General features: G+C 45.0%; 1 protein-coding gene across 6 annotated transcripts in view; it reads left to right on the forward strand.

The window, feature by feature from the left end:
* The window catches only part of SIPA1L2 (signal induced proliferation associated 1 like 2), a 234,414-nt gene extending 209,865 nt beyond the window's left edge, over positions 1 to 24,549 (forward strand). For 3 of the 6 annotated variants that reach the window (XM_016941012.4, XM_016941027.4, XM_063790526.1), the window contains exons 19-23: positions 6,889 to 7,020; positions 18,333 to 18,386; positions 18,940 to 19,063; positions 20,038 to 20,119; positions 23,241 to 24,549. In XM_016941012.4, the coding sequence (XP_016796501.1) occupies positions 6,889 to 7,020; positions 18,333 to 18,386; positions 18,940 to 19,063; positions 20,038 to 20,119; positions 23,241 to 23,387 (539 nt within the window). In that variant the 3' untranslated portion in view covers positions 23,388 to 24,549. The remainder of the gene's footprint in view (positions 1 to 6,888; positions 7,021 to 18,332; positions 18,387 to 18,939; positions 19,064 to 20,037; positions 20,120 to 23,240) is intronic. The other 3 variants (XM_063790534.1, XM_016941031.4, XM_054660264.2) reach the window with 1 other exon arrangement.
* Positions 24,550 to 24,860: the final 311 nt, after the last annotated feature.

Below are 24,860 nucleotides of genomic sequence, written 5' to 3' on the forward strand. Positions count from 1 at the left end.
ATCAATGGAAAAGAAAATGTATGTGTTTTTCATGTTGATTATTCATGGAGATCTATAGGTGCCTCTTTGTCTAACAAGACTGCCATTGGAAGTCTTCCTGCTTATGGAAAAATGATGGATTTTAGATTTAAATCCCCATATTTTCATAGCTTTTACTCCTAAACTATGCTCTTCATTAAGAAGCTTCTCATCATTTGTGTCTCAGCCAAGTGTCCCCTCCTTGGACAGGCCTCCCCCAAATGTGCCACCAAGCTTCACAGTCACATCACCCTGTTCTGCTTTCTGCAGAAGACTTAATCACTCCTTGTATTTTCTTGTTTATTCATTTATTGTCTTTTCTTTGATGTAAAGCTTCATGAGAGCAGGGCCTTGTCTGCCTTACCCACTGTTGTGCCCCCATCACGTGGCAGGCAGTAGTCACTTATCAAATACATTGTGGTAGACTGCTGAGTGGACAGTGCTTCAGGTAAACTCATGAGAAAAGGAGACATCTCATCTGTGCTAACCTTCTTTGCCAGTTCTGCAGTATCAAATAGAAGTCCCATTCACCACTGGAGGAAGGGGGACAATATTTTGTAATAAAGAAAAAATGTCACCAACAAATGTCCTTTGCTTCTGCTCCCTGCTTGGCCGGCCATACGAATTAAAAGTGGTGAGGGGTTGTCTGGGCTTGCCTTTGGTTGTGAAATATACACCCCGAAACCATCTCAGATCCGAGAGCCATTAGTGCCACATTGTGTGGGGTCTCTGCATGCATTGCGTAGGGGGTAGCAGGCAGAGAACTTCAGAGCTGGTTGGCTGGCCTGCTCCGTGGGCAGCCGGGCCCACTCACGCACTGTGGGCCACCAAGATTCATGTTTGTGCCTTGGCAAAATTATGAATGGCCACGTATCAGGAACTTTAGAGGTGCTTAGGAATTGTCAGAGCTTATTTCACTCAAGACTGTCAGGAAACCACGCTATTGAGTACTGGGGAAAGATGCACACAGCTGCAGGAGGGACCAGGGGAAGGGGAAGCAAGGGACATGAATCTCACATCCCAGCTTGTGAATCAGGGCACTGGCCGCCATCCCCTCTGTTCTCATTGCACTTTACCCCTCTTGTCTACTGTGTTATTTTTCTCTTTTCCTGTCTCCTGTTATCGCCAAGTAAGGATCTTGCTGTATAGTGGTCTTAGGGGAAAAAGTAGCACATAGAATGTGTGTTAGGCTTGATTTTAGCCTTCAAGAATGCCAGAAGCTGGAATGAAGGATTGTTTCTTTATAAACACAAGGAAAATTCACGAGTTAGCATTTCTTAGTAAAACATGATGAACAGAATGTACTTTCTGTAGAAATGGCCGTATATCTGAATAGAATTCCATTCCGCTCCCTGATGCTTCCCCTCCAGTGAGGGAAGGAGGGAGGACAGTGCTGCAGTGGGCCCAGATTCCAGCCTGCCTGACCTCCGCGGCCCTCACAGGGCTATGCCGCTCTTGCACCATTTCCTGAAGAGCCCAGCCATGTGGAAATCAGTGACAAAAGTAATTGCTGCCTCCATATTTAATTTCTTTACACTCGGTGCAGAAAACTTGCCTTGAGCAAAGCAGCATATGAGTTGCAGAGAGAGAAGGAAGTGTTTTTTAAGTGAAGGAAGATTCCTGGGCTTCTTTACCTTTCTACTTGAGGGTCTTTCTTTATCTTTCTGGAACCCTTTCTTCCTAAGCAACTGAGACAGGACCCGACAGCCAGTTCAGCCCAGTCTTTGCCCAGTAGGGAGCAAGGATGCTCCTGGGAAACAGTGAGTGCTGGGTGCCCTCCTTCCCACCTCCCACTCCTGTGTTGCTGCTTCCCTCCTCTGCTGGTTAACCTCTTGGCAAGGACAAGCACATCACACACAGAACAAGTAGAACAAGGAAGAACCAGTGTTGTTTCAAAGAAGAGCATGTGGAGAAGGGAGGGTGGAAACAATGTGGACAATATATCCATTACTGGGTTCCCTTCAAAATAGAGGCAGGGAATAATTAGGTGGAATATTACCCCAACTTCTAAAGGTGGTAGGTAGCATGGAAAATTGGCGTAGCTGTAACTGTTAGAGATCTGGGTAAGAGCTGCATTTGTCCAGAGTCTCAAAAGCCTGCCCGTCTCCTTCAAGGCCAAATTTACTAGCTGTCTTAGTCCAGATGCCAGCATTTCACAGCTACCCAAAAGGATGTGGGAATAAAAATTACAGGTGCATTTGGTTAATTATGCCCCCTTACTTAACATAATTGCAGGCTCAGACAGCCAGGTGGTCATTATTTTGATTGGTCTAATTAGTCAGATGTGTTCACAAGCAGCTGCATGCAGTGTTCTGGGCAGGTTCAGAAAAGGCACATTAAAGTCCAGTTGAAGCCTTTTTAGAACTTGTCCTCAGATGCGTAATAAGTTCTTAACAACGAGTATTATTAATGACATAAACACTTAAGTACCTTGATGAGAGTTTAAGGAGAAAAAGAAATGGAAAAGGTCCATTCATAGCCAGAGGAAAATCACCCAACATTGAATACAGGATGGGTGAGTGGTTTCTGCTTTAGCCATTGATAAAACTACCTTACTAAGTCAGAAAGGTAATCCAACCACTATGTGTGTGCTTTGTATATAAAATAGCATCCTCAGTCTCATGTATTGATAAAAGCAAAGTTGGTCTTACTACATTTTTGTAATCAATTGGTATTTGAGGCATCTCAAGTTTGTGGTGCTCAGCTTAGAAGTGTTCCTCAGTAAGCTTTATGAATCAGGATGGAGATTGCTCCAACACTTCTTACAGCAACGTAAACCCTGCAACACTTTTAAAAAGAGGAAGGTCTCCCCTGAAGAAAATGAGGATTTATCTTGCAATAGTCAGACCTGGATGTACTCAAAAGAAGCCCCCTGGAAGAAAACCGCGTAATTACAATAGTGTACAGAGGCTTGATTCTAATCTTCCTGCCATCCCTGCCCTTACATGCTGGCCAACCTCTCACTAGTGCAGACTCGGCTGCTTTTTACAAACCTCCATTTTTCCAGCTAGATCCCTTTTGGGCAACTGCAGCCTCATGTTTTCTTTTTCCATTAAGAGCAGGAAAAATTATCTTGGCCACTTTGGGAGGGGGTGGTGGTTCCTGTGCTGACTGACTCACTGGGAGGGGATGGCATTGCCTGTGCTGTGCTCCGACTGACTGACTCCTGACTGACTCTGGGAGGGGCAGTGGTGCCTGTGTTCTGACTGACTGACTCTGGGAGGGACAGTGGTGCCCGTGTTCTGACTGACTCTGGGAGGGACAGTGGTGCCTGTGTTCTGACTGACTGACTCTGGGAGGGGGCAGTGGTGCCCGTGTTCTGACTGACTGACTCTGGGAGGGGCAGTGGTGCGCGTGTTCTGACTCACTCTGGGAGGGACAGTGGTGCCCGTGTTCTGACTGACTCTGGGAGGGACAGTGGTGCCCGTGTTCTGACTGACTGACTGACTCTGGGAGGGACAGTGGTGCCTGTGTTCTGACTGACTGACTCTGGGAGGGACAGTGGTGCCCGTGTTCTGACTGACTGACTGACTCTGGGAGGGACAGTGGTGCCCGTATTCTGACTGACTGACCGACTCTGGGAGGGGCAGTGGTGCCTGTGTTCTGACTGACTGACTCTGGGAGGGACAGTGGTGCCCGTATTCTGACTGACCGACTCTGGGAGGGGACAGTGGTGCCTGTGTTCTGACTGACTGACTCTGGAAGGGACAGTGGTGCCCGTGTTCTGACTGACTCTGGGAGGGACAGTGGTGCCTGTGTTCTGACTGACTGACTCTGGGAGGGGGCAGTGGTGCCCGTGTTCTGACTGACTGACTCTGGGAGGGGCAGTGGTGCCCGTATTCTGACTGACTGACCAACTCTGGGAGGGGCAGTGGTGCCTGTGTTCTGACTGACTGACTCTGGGAGGGACAGTGGTGCCCGTGTTCTGACTGACTCTGGGAGGGACAGTGGTGCCTGTGTTCTGACTGACTGACTCTGGGAGGGGGCAGTGGTGCCCATGTTCTGACTGACTGACTCTGGGAGGGACAGTGGTGCCCGTGTTCTGACTGACTGACTGACTCTGGGAGGGACAGTGGTGCCCGTATTCTGACTGACTGACCGACTCTGGGAGGGGCAGTGGTGCCTGTGTTCTGACTGACTGACTCTGGGAGGGACAGTGGTGCCCGTATTCTGACTGACCGACTCTGGGAGGGGACAGTGGTGCCTGTGTTCTGACTGACTGACTCTGGAAGGGACAGTGGTGCCCGTGTTCTGACTGACTCTGGGAGGGACAGTGGTGCCTGTGTTCTGACTGACTGACTCTGGGAGGGGGCAGTGGTGCCCGTGTTCTGACTGACTGACTCTGGGAGGGGCAGTGGTGCCCGTATTCTGACTGACTGACCAACTCTGGGAGGGGCAGTGGTGCCTGTGTTCTGACTGACTGACTCTGGGAGGGACAGTGGTGCCCGTGTTCTGACTGACTCTGGGAGGGACAGTGGTGCCTGTGTTCTGACTGACTGACTCTGGGAGGGGGCAGTGGTGCCCATGTTCTGACTGACTGACTCTGGGAGGGACAGTGGTGCCTGTGTTCTGACTGACTCTGGGAGGGACAGTGCTGCCTGTGTTCTGACTGACTGACTCTGGGAGGGACAGTGGTGCCTGTGTTCTGACTGACTGACTCTGGGAGGGGCAGTGGTGCCCGTGTTCTGACTGACTGACTCTGGGAGGGGCAGTGGTGCCCGTGTTCTGACTGACTCTGGGAGGGGGCAGTGGTGCCCGTGTTCTGACTGACTCTGGGAGGGGCAGTGGTGCCCGTGTTCTGACTGACTCTGGGAGGGACAATGATGCCCGTGTTCTGACTGACTCTGGGAGGGACAGTGGTGCCCGTGTTCTGACTGAGTCTGGAAGGGACAGTGGTGCCTGTGTTCTGACTGACTGACTCTGGGAGGGACAATGGTGCCCATGTTCTGACTGACTCTGGGAGGGACAGTGGTGCCCGTGTTCTGACTCACTCTGGGATGGTGCCTGTGCTGTGACTGACTGACTGACTCTGGGAGGGACAGTGGTGCCCGTATTCTGACTGACTGACCGACTCTGGGAGGGGCAGTGGTGCCCGTGTTCTGACTGACTGACTCTGAGAGGAACAGTGGTGCCCGTATTCTGACTGACTGACCGACTCTGGGAGGGGACAGTGGTGCCTATGTTCTGACTGACTGACTCTGGGAGGGACAGTGGTGCCCGTGTTCTGACTGACTGACTCTGGGAGGAACAGTGGTGCCCGTATTCTGACTGACTGACCGACTCTGGGAGGGGACAGTGGTGCCTATGTTCTGACTGACTGACTCTGGGAGGGACAGTGGTGCCCGTGTTCTGACTGACTCTGGGAGGGACAGTGGTGCCTGTGTTCTGACTGACTGACTCTGGGAGGGACAGTGGTGCCCGTGTTCTGACTGACTCTGGGAGGGACAGTGCTGCCTGTGTTCTGACTGACTGACTCTGGGAGGGACAGTGGTGCCTGTGTTCTGACTGACTGACTCTGGGAGGGGCAGTGGTGCCCGTGTTCTGACTGACTGACTCTGGGAGGGGCAGTGGTGCCCGTGTTCTGACTGACTCTGGGAGGGGGCAGTGGTGCCCGTGTTCTGACTGACTCTGGGAGGGGCAGTGGTGCCCGTGTTCTGACTGACTCTGGGAGGGACAATGATGCCCGTGTTCTGACTGACTCTGGGAGGGACAGTGGTGCCCGTGTTCTGACTGAGTCTGGAAGGGACAGTGGTGCCTGTGTTCTGACTGACTGACTCTGGGAGGGACAATGGTGCCCATGTTCTGACTGACTCTGGGAGGGACAGTGGTGCCCGTGTTCTGACTCACTCTGGGATGGTGCCTGTGCTGTGACTGACTGACTGACTCTGGGAGGGACAGTGGTGCCCGTATTCTGACTGACTGACCGACTCTGGGAGGGGCAGTGGTGCCCGTGTTCTGACTGACTGACTCTGGGAGGAACAGTGGTGCCCGTATTCTGACTGACTGACCGACTCTGGGAGGGGACAGTGGTGCCTATGTTCTGACTGACTGACTCTGGGAGGGACAGTGGTGCCCGTGTTCTGACTGACTGACTCTGGGAGGAACAGTGGTGCCCGTATTCTGACTGACTGACCGACTCTGGGAGGGGACAGTGGTGCCTATGTTCTGACTGACTGACTCTGGGAGGGACAGTGGTGCCCGTGTTCTGACTGACTCTGGGAGGGACAGTGGTGCCTGTGTTCTGACTGACTGACTCTGGGAGGGACAGTGGTGCCCGTGTTCTGACTGACTCTGGGAGGGACAGTGGTGCCTGTGTTCTGACTGACTGACTCTGGGAGGGGCAGTGGTGCCTGTGTTCTGACTGACTGACTCTGGGAGGGGCAGTGGTGCCCGTGTTCTGACTGACTGACTCTGGGAGGGGGCAGTGGTGCCCGTGTTCTGACTGACTCTGGGAGGGGGCAGTGGTCCCCATGTTCTGACTGACTCTGGGAGGGACAGTGGTGCCCGTGTTCTGACTGACTCTGGGAGGGACAGTGGTGCCCGTGTTCTGACTGACTCTGGGAGGGCCAGTGGTGCCCGTGTTCTGACTGACTCTGGGAGGGCCAGTGGTGCCCGTGTTCTGACTGACTCTGGGAGGGACAGTGATGCCTGTGTTCTGACTGGCTCTGGGAGGGACAGTGGTGCCTGTGTTCTGACTGACTCTGGGAGGGACAGTGATGCCTGTGTTCTGACTGACTGACTCTGGGAGGGACAATGGTGCCCGTGTTCTGACTGACTCTGGGAGGAACAGTGGTGCCCGTGTTCTGACTCACTCTGGGATGGTGCCTGTGCTGTGACTGACTGACTGACTCTGGTTTTGTTTCTGTTCAGATGAGTTCTGGTTCTCCGATGGGTCCTTATCAGATAAGTCCAAGTGCGCAGATCCCGGCCTGATGCCCCTCCCGGACACAGCCACAGGGTTAGATTGGACCCACCTCGTGGACGCTGCACGGGCATTTGAAGGTAAAGACTCACCAGCCTCTGGCCTCACCCCTTACCCTGGGAGTGCTTTCCTGCAGGGCCTATGCGGCATCTTAGGGGAGCCCGTCTGTCTCCCATCGTCTGGTCAAAGTTTTGAATGTTTTGCCTTGTTGGATGATGAAAACAAGCAGGGGCTGGCTTGGGCTGTGAGGACATTTCCTGAGGGAGATCATGTCATTTAGTAAAAGGAGCACTAGGCAAGAAATCTGAAAACCTGAATTCTAGCTCTGGCACCATTTGTGACCTGGGTGGGACCTCTGTTTCCTATCTGAAAAGTAGAGGTGATGGTATGGAGAGCACCTTGCGTCTTTCCTCATAGCGTACTGAGGTATAATGTGGGGGACACATTTAGGAGGCGGGAGCTGCTGGGCTTCGCCGGACGAGCACAGGCCGAGGAGTCCATTCACCTGGCGTAAACACAGACTCCAGCGTGATTGGCTTGACCCATGCAAGTGTCTCTGCCTGTCGAGGCCTCGGCTTCCTCCTCTTAAAATGTGGGTCAGTGAGGGTAGGTGGGCTAGCCAATCTCTAAGAGCCATCCAGCTGCCACACTGTCTTCTGTCATTTTTGGTTGAGGCTACCCCTTCAGGAACACCTTTGTCCAGCTCACAGATAAAGGTAGACAAAACAAGGAAGATGCTTGCTTCACGTGCAGCCTCAGGACCTTACGGTGATACTGTGTAAACCTGGGGCCCTCGGGATCGTGACTTATGACTTTTTGCCCTTTGCCGCTGCATTCTTCAGTGAGTTTTTACGATGGCAGGCTCTGGCACTGGGGAACCTGGCAGCTAGGACTGACAAAGGAGGCAGGATCATTTTAGTAGGGGCTGTTTAATGCCCTGCGCTCTGTGAGACTCTCATGGTGTAACTGAGTCACAGCATCCTGGAGGTGCCCGAGTCCACTGCTGCCTTCTCAGGCCTGAGGGCCCTTCCTTCTCTTTCTCACTCCCCATTTCTTTTCCCTTCTCAGTCTCTGCTAGCACAGCCCCATCACCTGTGACACCAGGCCTCAGGAAACAAAATCAAATTCTTTTCCCAGGAGGGGAGGTGCATTTGAAGTCAAAATGCAGAAGGTTGAGGGTTCACTGCCCCTCATCTGTGACTAGCGTAATACGTTAGGGAGGCCCGATGGTGGCTTCACTCTACCCAGTTGGTATCAGTGCCTCTGGTTCTGAGCCTCTGGGAACAGGAGTTGGAATCCACTCTCAAGTGGACACAAGGGAAGTAGGTAAAAGGCAGCTTGCTAGGAGGAAGCTTCTGCAACATGAATATGCGCTCACTGCTCCCTAAATGGAAGGAATGAGACTGCTTTCTTTACAAACCACTCACTCCTTGTAGAAATTTCAGAAGAGCCGTCTGCCTGTCTGCCTTGTGGGGAGACCCTCATTCTCTGATGCTACCAGAAGTTAGTTGCATATTTTAGAAGCCCCAGGCTGGTGGTCTAGTTGTTTCCTGGGCTCCCCATGCTTCTAGCACTTTCTTGGGCATGACCCAGCACCAGAGCACAGGGACGCTGTCTTTACCTCTGTCCAGAGCAACCCAGAGGGGAGGTAACACCATTTTCTCTTTCCCTGGGGTGTTCTTTACACACTGCAGTCTCTCACTCTGACCAGATCTTTCTGCCCCAGGAGAGATAAGACCAGAGATAAGATCTCTGTGTGGCCTCACTGTGTAACTATCTGCAGAGTACTGAACGCACTGAATTCTGCTTCATTCGCATGCCTGTCTCTTAAGAGATGAGTTTCTTAAGAGAAGGCTGCCTCTTTTATTATTTTATCTGTATTTATCAAAAATATATATCAAGATAACCAAAGGAGAAGCGCTAGTAACAAGGAGTAAGTAGGTATTCAATACACACAGTTTTACACAGCCCAGAACTATCCCAGCTCATAGCACAGCTCTCAACCTCTTATATCCTTTTGCATTTTGTGATCACCTTTCAGATTTCAAACAATATTTATCACCTTATCTCTGTATCTACCCTTGTTTATGTCTTTACTTGGTTCCCTTCCACCCCTTTCAAATGTTCCTTCAGAATAGAATGACTGCTAGAAAATGCATTTTTTTTCCAGGGGATTAGAGAAGGCAAAATGGTGCATGGACTGAATGATCAATTTAGGGATTTCGGTCATAACTTCAGCCATTTCTGGGCCATAGGCCTTTGGACAAGTCACTTAACTACTATGACATCCACACTTTGTCCCAATACTCTTCTAGGTCTTTTACAAATATGAACTTGGTGAATGTTAAATAGTAATCCTTTTGGACATGTGCTGAATTAATTTGGGCTTCAGTCTTCTCATCTGTAAAATGAAGAACCAAAGAACCTGTAAGGAAAGCTTCATCTAGTCCTAAACCTCTAGTTCTGTGGTTTCATTATCAACAAGTATTTCTAAGCTGAAGTAAGAGTATGGGTGGTAGTTGGCACAGAAGGGAAAAAGTATGACATGGAAATTCTCCCTAGCCAGTGCCCTCAGGTACATGAATGCCCAAATTAAACAGAAAATAATGTAATATTCTCTTTGCCAAAGGAGAAGACTTTGGTTATCTGAGCTTTAACATTGATAAAATAATGTGGAAGGAGTTACCACTGACCCCTAACATTGATAGATAAAATAATGTGGGAGGAGTTAGCATTGACCTCTAACATTGATAGATAAAATAATGTGGAAGGAGTTAATGCTGTGTTTAATTTTTGATGCTGCTCCATAGGGTGGCATGTCATGGTGAGATAGTAGCCAGCTTATGAAAATTCGGTTGAGTATGTGTACCTCCTTTGGCTAATCAGGTTCCCTTGTATCAGCGTTGCCTCAGGTTGTATCCCAGTGACCTGCTCCCCTGTCTCGTGAGTTGCATGGTGGTGATGAGCGTGATCAATCTCCTTAGCACTTTTAAAGAGAAATGTCTTCAGGTAGATAACCCAGTTGCCCTGCTCATAACTTTATCTTTTTGTACCAGTTCTCAAGGCCATTTCTGAGCTAGAGTAAACATTATAAAGAAAAGATAACCCAAAACATGTCCATGTACTTGTTTATGTTATTGCTGCAAACTAACAAAGGCAGTTCAAAAGGCTTATTGCCTCAGACTTCCCTGGAATAATCCTGTGCCCCTATTTCAGTTAGTATATCTGAAAATAGGCTTGGAAAATGGAATTTACCTGCCTATTGGATTGAGATCCCATGATCCCTATAAAATCCAATAGTGTAATTGATCCCTGGCAGACTTGCCTCTCCCCCATTGGTCTACCTCGTTTATGCTACACATTTTGGCATATGATATGTTCACCTTCATTTAAGGGCTAAAGTTGACATTGGACGCGAATTTAAGAATTTAGATTTTGCTATACCACTATACTATACCAATTTAGAGCAGAGGCACCAAATTAAGCTGTCAAATCATGACTACTTAAATGTTTAAACTCTATTCGTGCAAGGACCATAATAAACGGTATAGTTGTGGGTGAGAGTCAGGTATTCTGTGCACAAGGACTCAGTAAGCTCCCTCCAAAAAGGAGGCGTGTTTCCAGACCACATTGCTGACCATAAGGCAGTGATAATAGAATTAAATAAGAAAAAGAGAAGCAAAACACAAAAATCTGACCATTTAGAAAGTTGTAAATGTTACTGTAATAATAATTATGCTGGGAAGAATTAATGAATATGACAAGAGCAATTTTTTTAGGATCATGAAAAAGATGCTTTGTAAATCTGGACTACACCCAGAGAGAGGGTAACTTTTAAAGAAAAATATGTTTCAGAAGCATTTATTTCAATGGAAGAAAAGGGAAAATTAACTAACTTAACTGTACTTAAAAAGATTCCACAAAAACTGTGAAAGAAAAACACACAAAGAAAAGGAATGAAGTAAGTTGTAAAAAAAAAAAGCAACTGGCAATTGAAATTACACTGCAATTTATAAATAAAACTAACAACCTCAGTTTTTCTTTGAATATTGATAAACCAGTAGCAAATTTGATCCAAAATATAAAAAAGTACAAATGAACCATGTTAGAAAGGAGGTTAAGTTAACATGAGAAGAAGACAGTGGGACCAAAATGACCTGTGCAGAACTGTGCCATCTCCCTGCAGAGGACAGTGGGTTCTGCCTTACCCCTCAAACCCCAGATACCTCTAGGATAGGAATGTTATTACCTCTCCCTGGCTTGGATTATGGAGACCTCGTGATCTTTTGGGGTCTTGCACTCCCCACCATAATGCAAACCAGGCCAGCCTGAACCATAAAATCTGGTCAAGACGAGACCCTGTCCTTACTAAAGAACTTGGTTTCCTGTAAATCTAAATATGTAAATGTACAGTATTAGCTGTAGAGGCAGAAGGAAACCTGTCAAAGGACAATCTAGAGATGCAAGCTCAGAACACCCTCCTTAATTCACTGTAGCACATACACACTGCCTGCCCACCTTGGCTGATCCCAGTTGTGGGGCTCTTTATTTACCCAGAAAATTTCTTTTCTGTCTTTAATGGTATAAGATGATGCACTTGATCACTTAATTTTCTGCAAACGTTGGCAGGCTACTTGGCTGGTTCCTTCTGCACAAAATACTGGTATACCACCCAGCTTCTGGCCCCAAGTGGATCTCAGTCCTCTATATTTTCTAATTAATATGTTCTCTGGGTGACATTTTAAAAAAGAGACATAGAGATTTTTTTAATTACTAAGGAACGTCAAGTAGCTATATAGGAATACATTTGGTGGTTAAGGTACTTAGATTATTTCTTGCAAGAAAACGTTGCAGGGAGCATAAGAAACGGTCAAAGGCCCAGGTGTGGAAGGCATTGAAAAAGTCACCCAGGAATATCCCCAAATACCAAATATATTACCTGAAAATAATAAGTTTACAGTTAATTGTTTTCAGAGTTTCAAAGAGTAATGATGCCCTTGCGTATATATATATATATATATTTTGAAATTCAGAAGCAGCCTTCTTGCATGAAAGGATTCTTTCCTGATAAACACGTACACACAGGAAAGATAATTATAAGACAATCTCAGTCTTTAATATTAGTATGAGAAAACTTAGATGAAATTCAGTAGTAAATTGAAAAGATTATTCATTGTTATTGGCAAGAGTTTAGTTTAATAAAAGAAAAACTTTAATTAAAAAGTTACAGTAGGTGAAGTAATTAAAAGCTATATCAATTTGTCCCAAAAAAGTATATCTAATAGAATTAGAACCTATTTCTTCAAAAATTAAGATTTGAGAGATACCCCCAAAGACTAATATCTACTTTATTTCAAATGGTTACATAGTACTTAATAGAAAATGTTTATAAGCAGATTGCTTATGTCCAGAAACTAAGCAAGTGTACTCTTTGAGACCGTGCCCTTTAATTTTTATACTGGAATCTTTGACATTTAAACAAGGAATGCAAAGAAAAAAAGGGATAAATGTTGGAGATAAAAGAAATTTAGATAGGGTATTATACATAGAAAATACAAAAGATCAAAATGAAGTTTAATTAGAGATTATAAAATAGGTAAAGTAATTAGATATTTTGAAATATATTTTTATAAGTATAATTTCAAAGTGTTATTAATTTTTTCAGTTACCTATTGCTGTGTAACAAACCACCCCCAACATTTATGGCTAAAAACAACAATAGCTTATTATTTCTTATGATTCTCTGGGTTGACTAGGCTCAGCTGGGTGGTTCTTCTGCTCCATGTGATCTTAGCTGGGGTCACTCAGGCAGCTGCACGCAGCTGCAGCTCAGCTGGATCTGGAGCATTAAGGAGATTTCACTCACCTGTCTGTGTCTGGAATGGCTGAGGCCTAGTGGGACCCCTGCCTTCAGCAGAGTAGTTGTATTTATTCACATGGGGGCTTAAGGAATTAGAAGAGCAAAAGCAGAAGCTCTGTGATGTCTTAAGGCCTGGTTTTGAATGTCCCAGAACATTATATTCACCACATTCTATTTAGGCCAAAGTAGTTCACAAGGCCGGTATTCCAGGGGTGCAACATAGACTCTACCTCTGCCTCTTGATGGCAGGTGCACACAGGGAGGAGTTGTTGGCAGCTGTCTTTGGAGACAGCTTTCCACTGTAATAGTCACAAGACACCTTAGAAATATCAGTAAGATTGAATTAACATGTTCTTTGAGAAGTAAACCATCGGAAATATGAGAGAATTCCAAGGAACGCTTTAATATCTGAAAAGTCTTAATATGTAAGACTAGAAATGGATAGAAAGCTTCATAGTAAAGATGATGGTGCTTCCTGAATTAACTTGTAGAGTTAATGCAATTTCAAGAAAAATAGTTGAAAAACTAAATTTGCCTCCATTTGGAAAATAGGCAAATGATATTCAACCAAAAGATCTATTATAACTTAATAATAATTAAAATAGCATAATTCAAAAATAGGGATAAGAATTTTTGAAGAAAAATTAAGAGCTCAGACAGAAATCTGAATATAAGAGTTACATGGGTAAGGAATTTATGTATTCCATTTGGATTTAGGTATTTAAAAAGTCAATTTTAGAAAAAGTAAAAGTAAGATTGTGGTTTTGGAAGCAAGATTATGCTTTAATTATGGAGTAGTGAGAGAACATATAGAATGTAATATGGTCAGATAAAGGTATTTAAATATTTAGAATTATGGGAGCCTGAAAGAGAATATTAAAATAAAAGAGGAAATATTGGACTTTAGGAAAAGATTTCTAAAGAATGTGATAGGTAAAACCAGGATACCTAAAGTACGTAAAGGAACTTACCCAGCAAAAAAACACCAAACCCACAGTAAACAAATGGTCAAGGAATGTGAATATAAATTTCACAAAAGACAAATGCACAATAAATAAGAAGGTGAAAAATGTTCAACCACACATGTAAATTTAAAGAATAATGAGTTACCAGCTCACACTTTTTGAATATGAAAAATGATACAATAACTCTAGGAAGCTATGAAGAATACTCACAGCTGGTATCATTATAAAGATTATGAAGTGATCCATCTTTTTGTTCAGCAATATGATAATATGTTACTAGTGCCAGAAAACTGTACCCACCTTTTAACCAGAAATCTAATTCCTGAGAATTTGCTGACAGAAAGTTATTAAAAAGAATTAAAAAGCTTCCAATAGAAAAATATTGTGCATTTAAAAAAATTAATAAGTGATCAAATAACATATCTCTACCCAAACAGTTTAAAAAAAAAAAAACAGTCCTTCATAGGTCTAAGAAGGCAAAAGTAAGTTGGATGCCCTGTGCCTCCCCCATGCTGTAAGGTCAAGTTTGAAAAGCTGGCGGAGTCACATTTTAGACTTTGTTTTAATGTATGCAGTTATTTTGTTTGTTGGAGGGCAAGACATGTCCTTCTTACATGTCAGAATTCCTAAGTGAAATTGGTGGTCTGTCTAGTAATAAGATCATAGTTCTGCCACCCTGCAGTGCTTATCATACCCTTTGTTACGTAGAATCATGTCAAGTTTGGGGGTACCTGATAATGTATATAATGGCTTTCGTCCCCCATTAAACATGGTAATGGGAACAAACCCGACCAGAAAACCTGGCTATGGGTCAAACAGTGAAGCTGGGGAAGGGAAGTGGAGTCTCTTCAAAAGCTCTAGGATTTTGAGTAGCTCTCATTCATCAGAATATCAGAAAGAGGCAGTTGGTGTGTTTTTAGCATTTGTTGAATGGATAATGTTGTTTTCAGTGAACATAGGCTTCAGAGGTAAAATCACCAACTAGTGATCTTAGACTCTGGATTCCATGTTGCTGCCCCACGAAGGCCTGTCCTCCTAGGTTTCCAGACTTCCCCAGTTGGTGGTAGAGATCGCCATCTTCCCATAGCTGTTTGGGAGCATGGACGTGTGTGTGCTCCTGTGCAAATATCAATGTGAAAGACACATGCATTGTTAACAATTCACATTCCAGGCACCACTGTGGCAATGAAATGCTCCACATAACCGTATTTTCCAAAAATTCAAAGTCTGTATCTTTAATTTGTTGTGTTCTTTAGGCCCTTGGTTTCTTAAACAGAGCATAATAAACATCCCTTTTTATGATGAGAACTTTTTCTGTTATGAAGCTTCAGCTTAAAGTTGATAAAGTTGTTACAGTTATTGATATTTGACCACTGTGTGTATGAGAGAGTGTGTGTATGCAAGTATAAACAAAATGTGACTTACTGAGTAACTCCTAGTGGTAACATAATTAGTGAAAAAAAAAATGGAAAGAAAAATGACTACCACATGGATGAAAAATGCAAAGTCAAATTTGGAATAGTAAATCCATTTAAATTATCTCAAAAGTAAATTGAAATGGTTTCAGGCCAATGCAGTAGTTGTTTCTTAAATAAAGAATAATTTCAGGACTTTTTCTTGTTAATTACTCATAGGCAGATACTAGACCATTATCTTTCTACATGCATGGATGGGCTTCCAAAAGTCTAAACCAGAGAATTTTAGGTGGAAAACAGTACAGTGCAGCCTTTTTTCCTTTTCTAGTGGCCAGTTAAGTCAGTTTTCTGCAATGCAATAAGCACAGGTGTCAGAATCAAAACTTTTGATTTTCTACATGTAGCTACAAAACCTTACTTTGTCTTTAGTTTGCAGTTCTAACAAAGACATATTGGAACAGCTTTATTTGTGGAAATAGGTTTAATTTCAACTAGCCTCCTACTTGGATGTCCCATTTGGCATGTATCTGGGGCAGGCACTATTGTCCTATTCCTCACCCTCAACAGACATGACGCATTGATCAGACCATTCACCCCCACCAGTCCAGCCTTGGCCTTATGTTGGACAGACATAACACGTTGATCAGACCATTCACCCCCACCAATCCAGCCTTGGCCTTATGTTCAACAGACATGACATGTTGATCAGACCATTCACCCCCGCCAATCCAGCCTTGGCCTTATGTTCCTGGTGCTGCAGGCATCCTAGACGGGGTCATGGGAGTGACTTGCAGTCATCTGTTTTGCCATCTTGGCTCTAGGATTTGGAATAGCCTGTTGACTATTCATCTTCTTGTTTAGTGCTAAATGCACTAAAAATAAGAAACTGACATTGAAATAAGGTTTTTTAAAAGATTATTTTAAAGGATGGATTGTTTTGTGTGTCAGCCATGCCCAGCGTTCCACCTTAGCCAGATCTGCTCTCACGGGAAAGAAAACCGAAGAGGCTCCACGTGTGGAGTGTGGGTGATTGGATCTGTACCAACCGTGACCACGTACATGAAGCTCCTACTCTTGCGCCTGTCTTTTCTGATGGTTTTGTTGGTGCCATTTGATTCTATCTCAGTAATTGCTTGATTATTGAATATTTATCATCAGAAATAAGCTGAAGGGGCATAAAGCTTCCACTGGAAACTGTCTCTAAGATTAGCTATTTTATAAAGTAGTTTGGTGTCTGTACTTAATCAAATAGCATCCTCTTTGCATTTCAGCCTCCCAAGCTTTTCAATTCGAAAGTGAAATCCTGTTTGTGAAATTACATTGCTGGCAAAACTCTAGTTTTGGCTTCTTGCCTCCTGACCAGTAGGACCCTGTTTCTCCCTAGGGGATGTCTGAATGACTGCCTGTAGGAAATTCTGTTTCTGTTAAATATGTGGGTATTTTATCAATTAAGGTAAAAACAGTTGAAGGAAGCTAAGGCATGTTCATCCATGTATTTAGACTTGACCACCAGACCCAAATACATTGAGAAAGAAACGTAACTGAATTATCACTGGCTTGCATAAAACGAGGATGAGTCAATGAAACTCCTAAAGAGTTAGACAAATTTTTATCCATTTTCTTTTCCATTCCTTTTCTGGTCAGTAAAGTCACTATGGAATAAAAATATATCTCCTAAAAATTTTTTAAAATGTGATGTGTTCCCATATTCTGGGCTCTTTACAGAACAGAGGGTTATGTTGGACACCACTGCAGCCCAGACCTCCCCACCCAGCCCCTAGAGCAGCTCAAGCCCAGCCAGGATTCTGCCCCCAGCTCTGCTGTGCACGTCACATCATATGTAGAAGTTGGCAGGGCCCCAATTATGTTGTTGATCTTAATTAAATAGCAAATTACTTAATGCAAAAAGCCTACTATGCAGTACCAAATTGGTAACATGATGCTCAGGAATGTATAGTTATAGAATGTTTATCATCTTATGGAAGATTCGATGTGTGGAGCTTTACAGAACTAGTTGAAAGACATCTGCCTGCCTAGGGCAGGTGTGTTAGCAAATGGAGCCACATGGATGGAAAACTCTTAATGCAGTCAGTAGCTGGGTGCACTCAGGAGGGCCCAGGCCTCTGTCAGGGCACTGACGGTGCTTTCAGCACCATGGCCACAGCCTACAGCCTTGGCTTTCCTTCATATGTTCCTGGCAGCTTCAATGTGACCATCCTTTTTAATTAACTGGAAGTGTATTACCTGCCATGAAGCAAACAAGCAGGTAGCCTCATTAGGAGGCTTGTCCAGCAGCCAGAGGGAGGCAGAGTGGGGTAAATTAAGAGCGGAGCACCCCCGACACGGATCCAAGTGCAGTCTCTCCAGCATTAACCAATTCATAGGAAAAGGACTGCCACAGCACTAACACGCCTGCTGTATACCTCAGATTCCTACTGTAGATACATACGTGTGCTCAGAAACCAAGCAGAGAGACTCCAGGGAATGAGGGTGAAGTGATCATGGAATAGATTGTGAGGTTCTCACTTCCACGTGGTTCAAAAACAGAATATTTTCCTGCATGCCATTCAGCATTTCTGGATTGCTGTTCTTGGTCAGTGCTCAGCCCCCGGAGCCGGGCCAGTCTGGCACCCATTCTTAAGACTATTCTATTCCCTTTCCTTCCGACCTCTTAAAACATTGAATGTTAAGTTCCTAGTGCCAAGAATAAAAATGTCCTTGTGCTAAGATAAGGCATTGTAGTCATACTGATCATTGGTGCTACTGCTATACATACTGAGCCCCTCAGATCTTCCTTTAAGGGTTTCTAGTGAGATTACTTAGCTAATCTCTCTTACCACCACTCTCTTTGGATTTGTGGAGTGAGTCATTTAAGTAAGCCCACAGTTGTGTATGCTCATGGTTGGATCCATGTGTGTATGGCATACCACATGTCTTTGTTGTACCCTACAGCCCCGCTTCCAACCAACAGTGAAAACATGAAATGTGTCATCTCATTGCATTGGAGTTACATGATATTGGCTCTCAAGGGTTTCCCCTGGTCCATCACACACACACACTGTACTTCACACAACCGCATTTTATGGGCCCCCGAGATTCTCAAGTATAGAGAGATACTCCTGTTCATAGGAAAATTCTAAATCTTATTTCAGGTCTTGACTCAGATGAAGAACTGGGGCTGCTCTGTCACCACACGTCCTATCTAGGTGATTGTCTGGGGCTGCTCGTTGGCTCCTGATATCCTGTAACCTTTTCTGTATATTTCATGTGTCTGCACGTCTGCATGGTTATTCACGCCCTGAGGGTTGGGGGTGCACAGCAGGACATGTGTCCTGGCTGTTCTGTCTCCAGAACCTTCTCCGGGTTTGGGGAGAACTTGAGAGAGAGGTCCCTCTCCTTGGTTCTGTCAGTCGAGTCATTATCCAACTATTATTTCATGCATAGCCAGCAGCTTTGGCATTTCTTGGGATGTGGAAAGAAGAAAGCAAATTGGCTGTAGCAAATCCAGTGTCTGCTAATTGTCCCCATGGCTGTTATGTGCATAGGCCATACAGCCCAGTAGGAGGACAGCCAATCTCCATGCTTTCTCCTTCTCAGAAGCTTGCCTGAATTTGTTTTTCTTTGTTTTGCTCCAAAACAAGGCAGTAACTGGTTTGAAGGGGGGAAAAGATTTTATTTAGCTATTGCATTTCCACAAAGAAACATTGCCTTGCATTGATTACTAACCCTTCTTTCTGTGTGTGTTTCTCCCCTCCCCAGACCAGAGGGTGGCATCCTTCTGCACCCTGACAGATATGCAGCATGGGCAGGACCTGGAAGGGGCCCAAGAGCTGCCCTTATGTGTAGATCCAGGCAGTGGCAAAGAGTTCATGGACACAACTGGGTATGTGAGCCCCTGTGGACCCCTCCCTCCTGCTATTCCAGGCATGATTAGCCAAGATTCGGCTAACCGACTAACCCTGAGCCAGGCAGGCGACCATATTGCACCGTGCCCTTTCCCAGTCCTGAAGAATCCAGAGAAGGGACTGAGTGGGACTACTTGGCCCCCTGCCCTGCTGTGGGAGACCGCTCTTGGCTGCATGACCACTCTGCTCCATGGGCACACCCTGCCTGCCAAGACTTGTGACCCTGTGCCCACGGTGACGAGCCTCATTGTCAGAGAGGGCAAGAAGAGGCCTCAAGGTCAGCGTCTGCTGCCAAATTACTGCAACAGCACCATGCAGGGATAACTCGCCAATTGGCCTTCCACCTGCCAGACTGCACATGCTCACCAGCCCAGGGCATGGCCCCTCCCAGAACCTGGTCCTTGATCCGGCCTCATGCCTTCCACTGAAATATGTTGGGAACACCCCACTCTTTCCCCTATATTCATGACATGTTCATTCCCTGTGAAATGTGTATTCTTTACCTGTGTCATCCATTCTTAATTCCAACTTCTATGTGAGCTGAATATAGAACTTGGAATCAACTTCATTAACTTGCATGTTCACATTGGTAACGAGCTTCATAATATTGTTATCATAGGGAAAGGCAAATTGGGGAAATTGACTGGTTCCCAGGACTTCATTTGGGTCTTCCTTGTCTCCATTGGATAAACCAACTTAAATAATATATCTTTTGTTTTCCTACCAACTCATATATCTATAGCGTTTCTGCATCTCTTTTTAAATCAGTAAAGTCCCAGAATGGGCTTTCCACTAGATCAGCAATGTGGACACTTTCCCATTCTGACATAATATAATGTATCTGCTTGCTGGGCTCTAAGCACATGAAATAATTTTTTCGAGTGAAAACTTGACCAACAAAAATGCTCAATTGACTCTCTTGAATCTTTCTAATTCTATCCTTATTTGCTAGGGAGCGTTCTCCATCACCACTGACCGGGAAAGTCAATCAGCTGGAATTAATTCTTCGACAACTCCAGACTGACCTTCGGAAGGTAATCAATTGGAAGAGCATAATCAGAACTGTTTCTCTTATAAAATCAGCCCCTTATAACTACTACAGATAAATTGAAGACACTCAGGAAAGAAAACTGCCTTACACAAAAACCAATGATAAATACAAACAGATGCTCCTGAGGTCTCACTCCATCTGCTGACCTGCAGCTGATGTATTTTGGGATGCAGGGATCTCAATGGATATGAGTAAATGAGGATGAGCCCTTGGTGTGGCTAATCTTCAGTGTGTAGTAGAAGCATGGTGAGCCAGCATTTTTTAGTTCAGTGAGTTATCAGTTGCGCCAACTGTGTATGAGCTGACCTCAGAGGAGTCCATTGCTGCCAGAAAGCCTGGTCTCTATGAGTCCTGTCCCCTGTCTTGAATCAGCTTCACAGCCCTTAGAACTTCTGCTGTACACATCAACCTGCACATGGTCTGTCCTCAAAAGAAATTAAATTCTGTATCCCACAAATACTTGGCTGAGCCCTGTTCCATCAGCCCTGTGCTGGAGAGCCAGTTGGCTGTCCAGGGAAACGGAATGGGGTGCGGTAGCAAGCGGGAGGGCATCACAGGAAGGTTTTTGTTGTGATGGTTTGGTTTGGCTTATGAAGAAGGGAGAAATTGTAGCTGGTGAGAATGTTGAGGAAAGGATTCAGTTGGGAGGGAAATTATGATGAGGGTGAAGAGCAAGTGGGTGGAGTTCTGATCTAGTCACAAGGAGGGAGCTGGCCTTGGATAGGAGTAGGGACAGCTCATACATAGTTACCAGAGTGGAGCAGAGTATGTGTGCACATGCGTGTGTTCATATATGCGCACGTTCATTCACATACACAGGGTCCAGACAGAGATGTTGGCAAATTTCTCTGATTGTTTCTTTTTTTTCTAGTCATGAGCTAAGAGTGGTGGGAAGGAGTATAAGAGCTTTGTGGATAGAGGATATGGGTGTACCACAGCGCGTAAACCAACTGGGTATATTTGGGAGACTTGCCAAAAAAAAGCTAAAGCACATTTGAATTTGGAGCATAAATTAAAGCGATACCTGTTTTCCTGGTTGTGTGTTTTTTCCCCAGTTTGGGTGACCAGCTGTCCCAGTTTGCCCGAGATGGAGAAGTTTTCTAGGATGTGGAAGTTTCCATATTAGAACCGGCAAAGTCCCATGCAAGCTGGGATGGCTGGTCACCTTATCTCCAGCTGCAAGTGTAGAATCGTTGGAGAGTTGAATTTAGCCAATATTAAAGTTTAGACAGGAAATCAAGACGAGAGAGAGAGAGAGAGAGAGACAAGGACCCTGGGGCGTGTACAGGGCATGAATAAACCAAAGAACCTGGAGTCCAGGCTGGTTGAAGAGAAATAATGTCACTGCTGGGGAATGGCTGGGTTGGAGGTGTTGGTGGACAGTGAAAATAAGAGTAAGATTGATAAGATTGATGGAGTCTATCATTACTGGAGGAGTGGATACTGAAGAAATTATTTTTAAAAGACTGGAGGTGGTGGTCAAGAAGTAGGAACTTGAAACTTTTAGGAAGAGGTGCAGTCATTGACAATAGCATGGTATAGGATGTGGTCATGGGAGTGGGGGTTGAGGAGGGTGGAGTTTGAAGATCACTGAGAGAAAGCGATGGAGAGGCTGAACGGCCAGAGTGTCAGATGGAATATCTCAGTGGATTCGAAATCATCAACACAGATGACAGGAGTGGGATGGGGAGAAAAGAGCAAACCAGGTTCTAGAATCTTCCCGTAATGATGGTTGGAACTGGGGATACAGTAGATAATTGCAGCCAGGAGGGGTAGCAGGTCTCATGACCTAATGGCACGTTTTTTAGAGGAGCTGGAATTGTAGGAAGGAGTGGAGATCTGGCCTGAACAATAGAGGATGCACTGTCTGCCTGCCCTACCCCCATAGTGAGCTGCTGGGGACGGTGTCCTTGGGAGGGAGCCAGGATTCACTTAGAGCACAAAGACGAAAGGAATTTCAGGAGAGACTGAGTGTGCACAAGGTCTTCATGGCAGAATCCAAGTTCCATGGATCACAATAAAAGGTTTGCAGGGATGTGGAGAGGTGGGCAGCCGAGTCGCAGCAGAGATGTGCTGAGCTGTGGGACTCAGACTGTCTTGGGACTGAGCGTCGTGGCGAGGAATGTCCGGGGAGAGTCAGTATCCAGGGTGGGCTGCAGTTGCTTCTTAGAGTGAAGTGAGTCTATCCAGGGTGGGCTGCAGTTGCTCCTTACAGCAAAGTGAGTGGTCAGCTCTGATTCAGGCCTCCTCTGAGGACCAGTGTCTTTTGGGCCAGTGACCAGGCAGGTGGTATTGAGGAGGGCCTTGGAAGGGCTCAGGAAATGAGGAAGCCCTGAGGGCAGGACCAGACATGCCAAGGGTGGGGGCGTCCACTCACCTCACTCAGTGCTCCTGCACAGTGCTGGGGGTGGCATGTGGTGGCTGTAGTGGTTGAGTTAGATCCCGTTACAGAAATACCGATTGTTACAATCTGACAGTGACCCCTCTATTCATTTAGGGCAAGGCATCCCTTTCAGCAGGGGGGGAGCTGAAACTGCTGCTATACATTTTTTTATTGCTACATGTTGGAAACTCCAGATGTGATTCTTCTGAAAGTCTTGATTATTTTTACACAGTTTTTAATGGCAGACTTTAAGGGTCATTATGGAAATATAGTATAGCAGGAAAGCTTGATGGAATGAAAGACCTAAGTACATATTTTATTATAAACATATGTAACAGCTCTGCTAATTCCAATTTTCTACTTAGAAAGTTTTGTGCATTTGTCAAAAGGGTATTACCTTTAACCTCCCTGTAGTCTCCCTTTTTTGGATAGAGGGTAATATAAACTATGATGAACACCCTTCCTATATAAAGGCGATATCTTAGCACCCCATGGGAGCAGAGTGGGATGAAAGAACAGGGTGTGTGGAGTGTTCATTCCCATCCCTTTGTCATCAGCAGGAATCAGGATCAGAAAAGTCCCCTCACTAAAGAAAGTCACCCCTTCTCCCCTCAAAAAGTACATAAGTAAAAATAAGAATCAAAGATTCTCGTAGCCCAGCTTAGGAGGAATGAATGTATCGATCAGTCTCCATGACTCAGTTTATTTCTACTCTGACCAGGAAAAACAAGACAAGGCCGTTCTCCAAGCAGAAGTGCAGCACCTGAGACAGGACAACATGAGGCTGCAGGAGGAGTCCCAGACCGCGACAGCTCAGCTGCGGAAATTCACAGAATGGTTTTTCACCACCATCGACAAAAAATCTTAGCCAATCTGCACCTCATCAAGGGACCACTGGGAAATGCCCCTTGTCCCTTTGAAGTCACAAACATGTGGTTTTTCTGTGTGCTTTCAACCAATCGTAGATGTTTTTGCTGTTCCATTCTGTGTAGCACCATTCACCACAGCAGGATAGGGAGCCTCGACTCTTTCTCGGTAACCACGGCAGAGAGCAGCGCCGATGTGAAGATGAATGAATGTAACTCCTGGTGTGAAGATGAATGTAAACCCTGGCGACAGTTGAGACCTTTTTCTTTTAGACTCTGCTAAAACAATGCTCTGGCTTGGGCTTACCTCAAGAGGGAAGATAGTTGAGTTTTATTTCCTGTATATCAGGTGACCTGGTAGAGATGTAAAGCAATTTACCATAGTTTGGGCTTTAGTATTGTAAAATAAACATGAGAACAAATAATCAGACATATACTTTAATGTTAAAGGTGCTCTATTTTTTTGGATGTACAGTAGTTTTATTTCCACAGCCACATTACCATAGCAATAAGAAAGGAGGCATAGTACATAGTTGGAAAAGCTTTGTGGGGTGATTAAAAAAAAAAAAAAGCACTGTTGTGTTTAACACTAGTTCAGATGCAGTTACCTTAGAGACTTATTTATTTGCAGGAACAAATGGTGCCTGAATATTAACAGTGTTCTGATTAAAAACAAAAAAAAGATACATATGCCTTGTAAATGGCTCACCGAGTGGTCAGTAGTCACTTCAACTCTTAGTTCACTTTTGTATAGTTGCTCTGCTGGAAAGAAATGAGAGTGAATCTGCTTACTCACTAGAACTTCCCTGTGTGCTGTGAGCCAGCGGAACCACTTGTACAATGCCAGATTTGTTTATCTTTGTACAGAAGCTTTGATGAAGTGTCTTGTATTTAACACCCTTATTTAAGCTTATTTAACCTTAAATTGTTAATTTTATAAAATTTGGTTTGGCCTGCACTACGATGAGGGATGGAGGTAGCTGCAGGCTCAGAAGAGACTGAGCTTGCACAGATCAGACCGAGAAGCAGGGTGAGAGATTCTAACGACTGGATGCTGCTAGTAACACATTGTTTGTATTGCTTCACCATTTTTAACTGTTAGATTTGAGATGAACATACATTTTGCTTTTTTAATAAATGTTTAAAAGAAGTCCACATAAGAAATGGTGTTGTCAGGTGACTGTAGATTTTTTGTGATCTAACATGTCAACAGTCTGACTGTATGTGAATTTATTTCAGGTCATTTAGAACCTTGATTTGTATTAAATACTGTTCAGCTGCCTTCTCATAGAATCCCAGATCGATTTCAGGAAGGAGTACCTAGCAGTTTTTAATAGCTGCTGTGTGGCGGACACTATTCTCTGAACTTTTCATCCATCTCATTTAACCCCAATGGTATCTATCCTTCATAGGTAGGAGGTGGGGTTCCCATTTACAACCACATGAACTGTGGGTCAAGTGAAGTAATTTACGCA

This window comes from Pan troglodytes, chromosome 1, assembly GCF_028858775.2.
Source record: "Pan troglodytes isolate AG18354 chromosome 1, NHGRI_mPanTro3-v2.0_pri, whole genome shotgun sequence".
Taxonomy (NCBI): Eukaryota; Metazoa; Chordata; class Mammalia; order Primates; family Hominidae; genus Pan; species Pan troglodytes.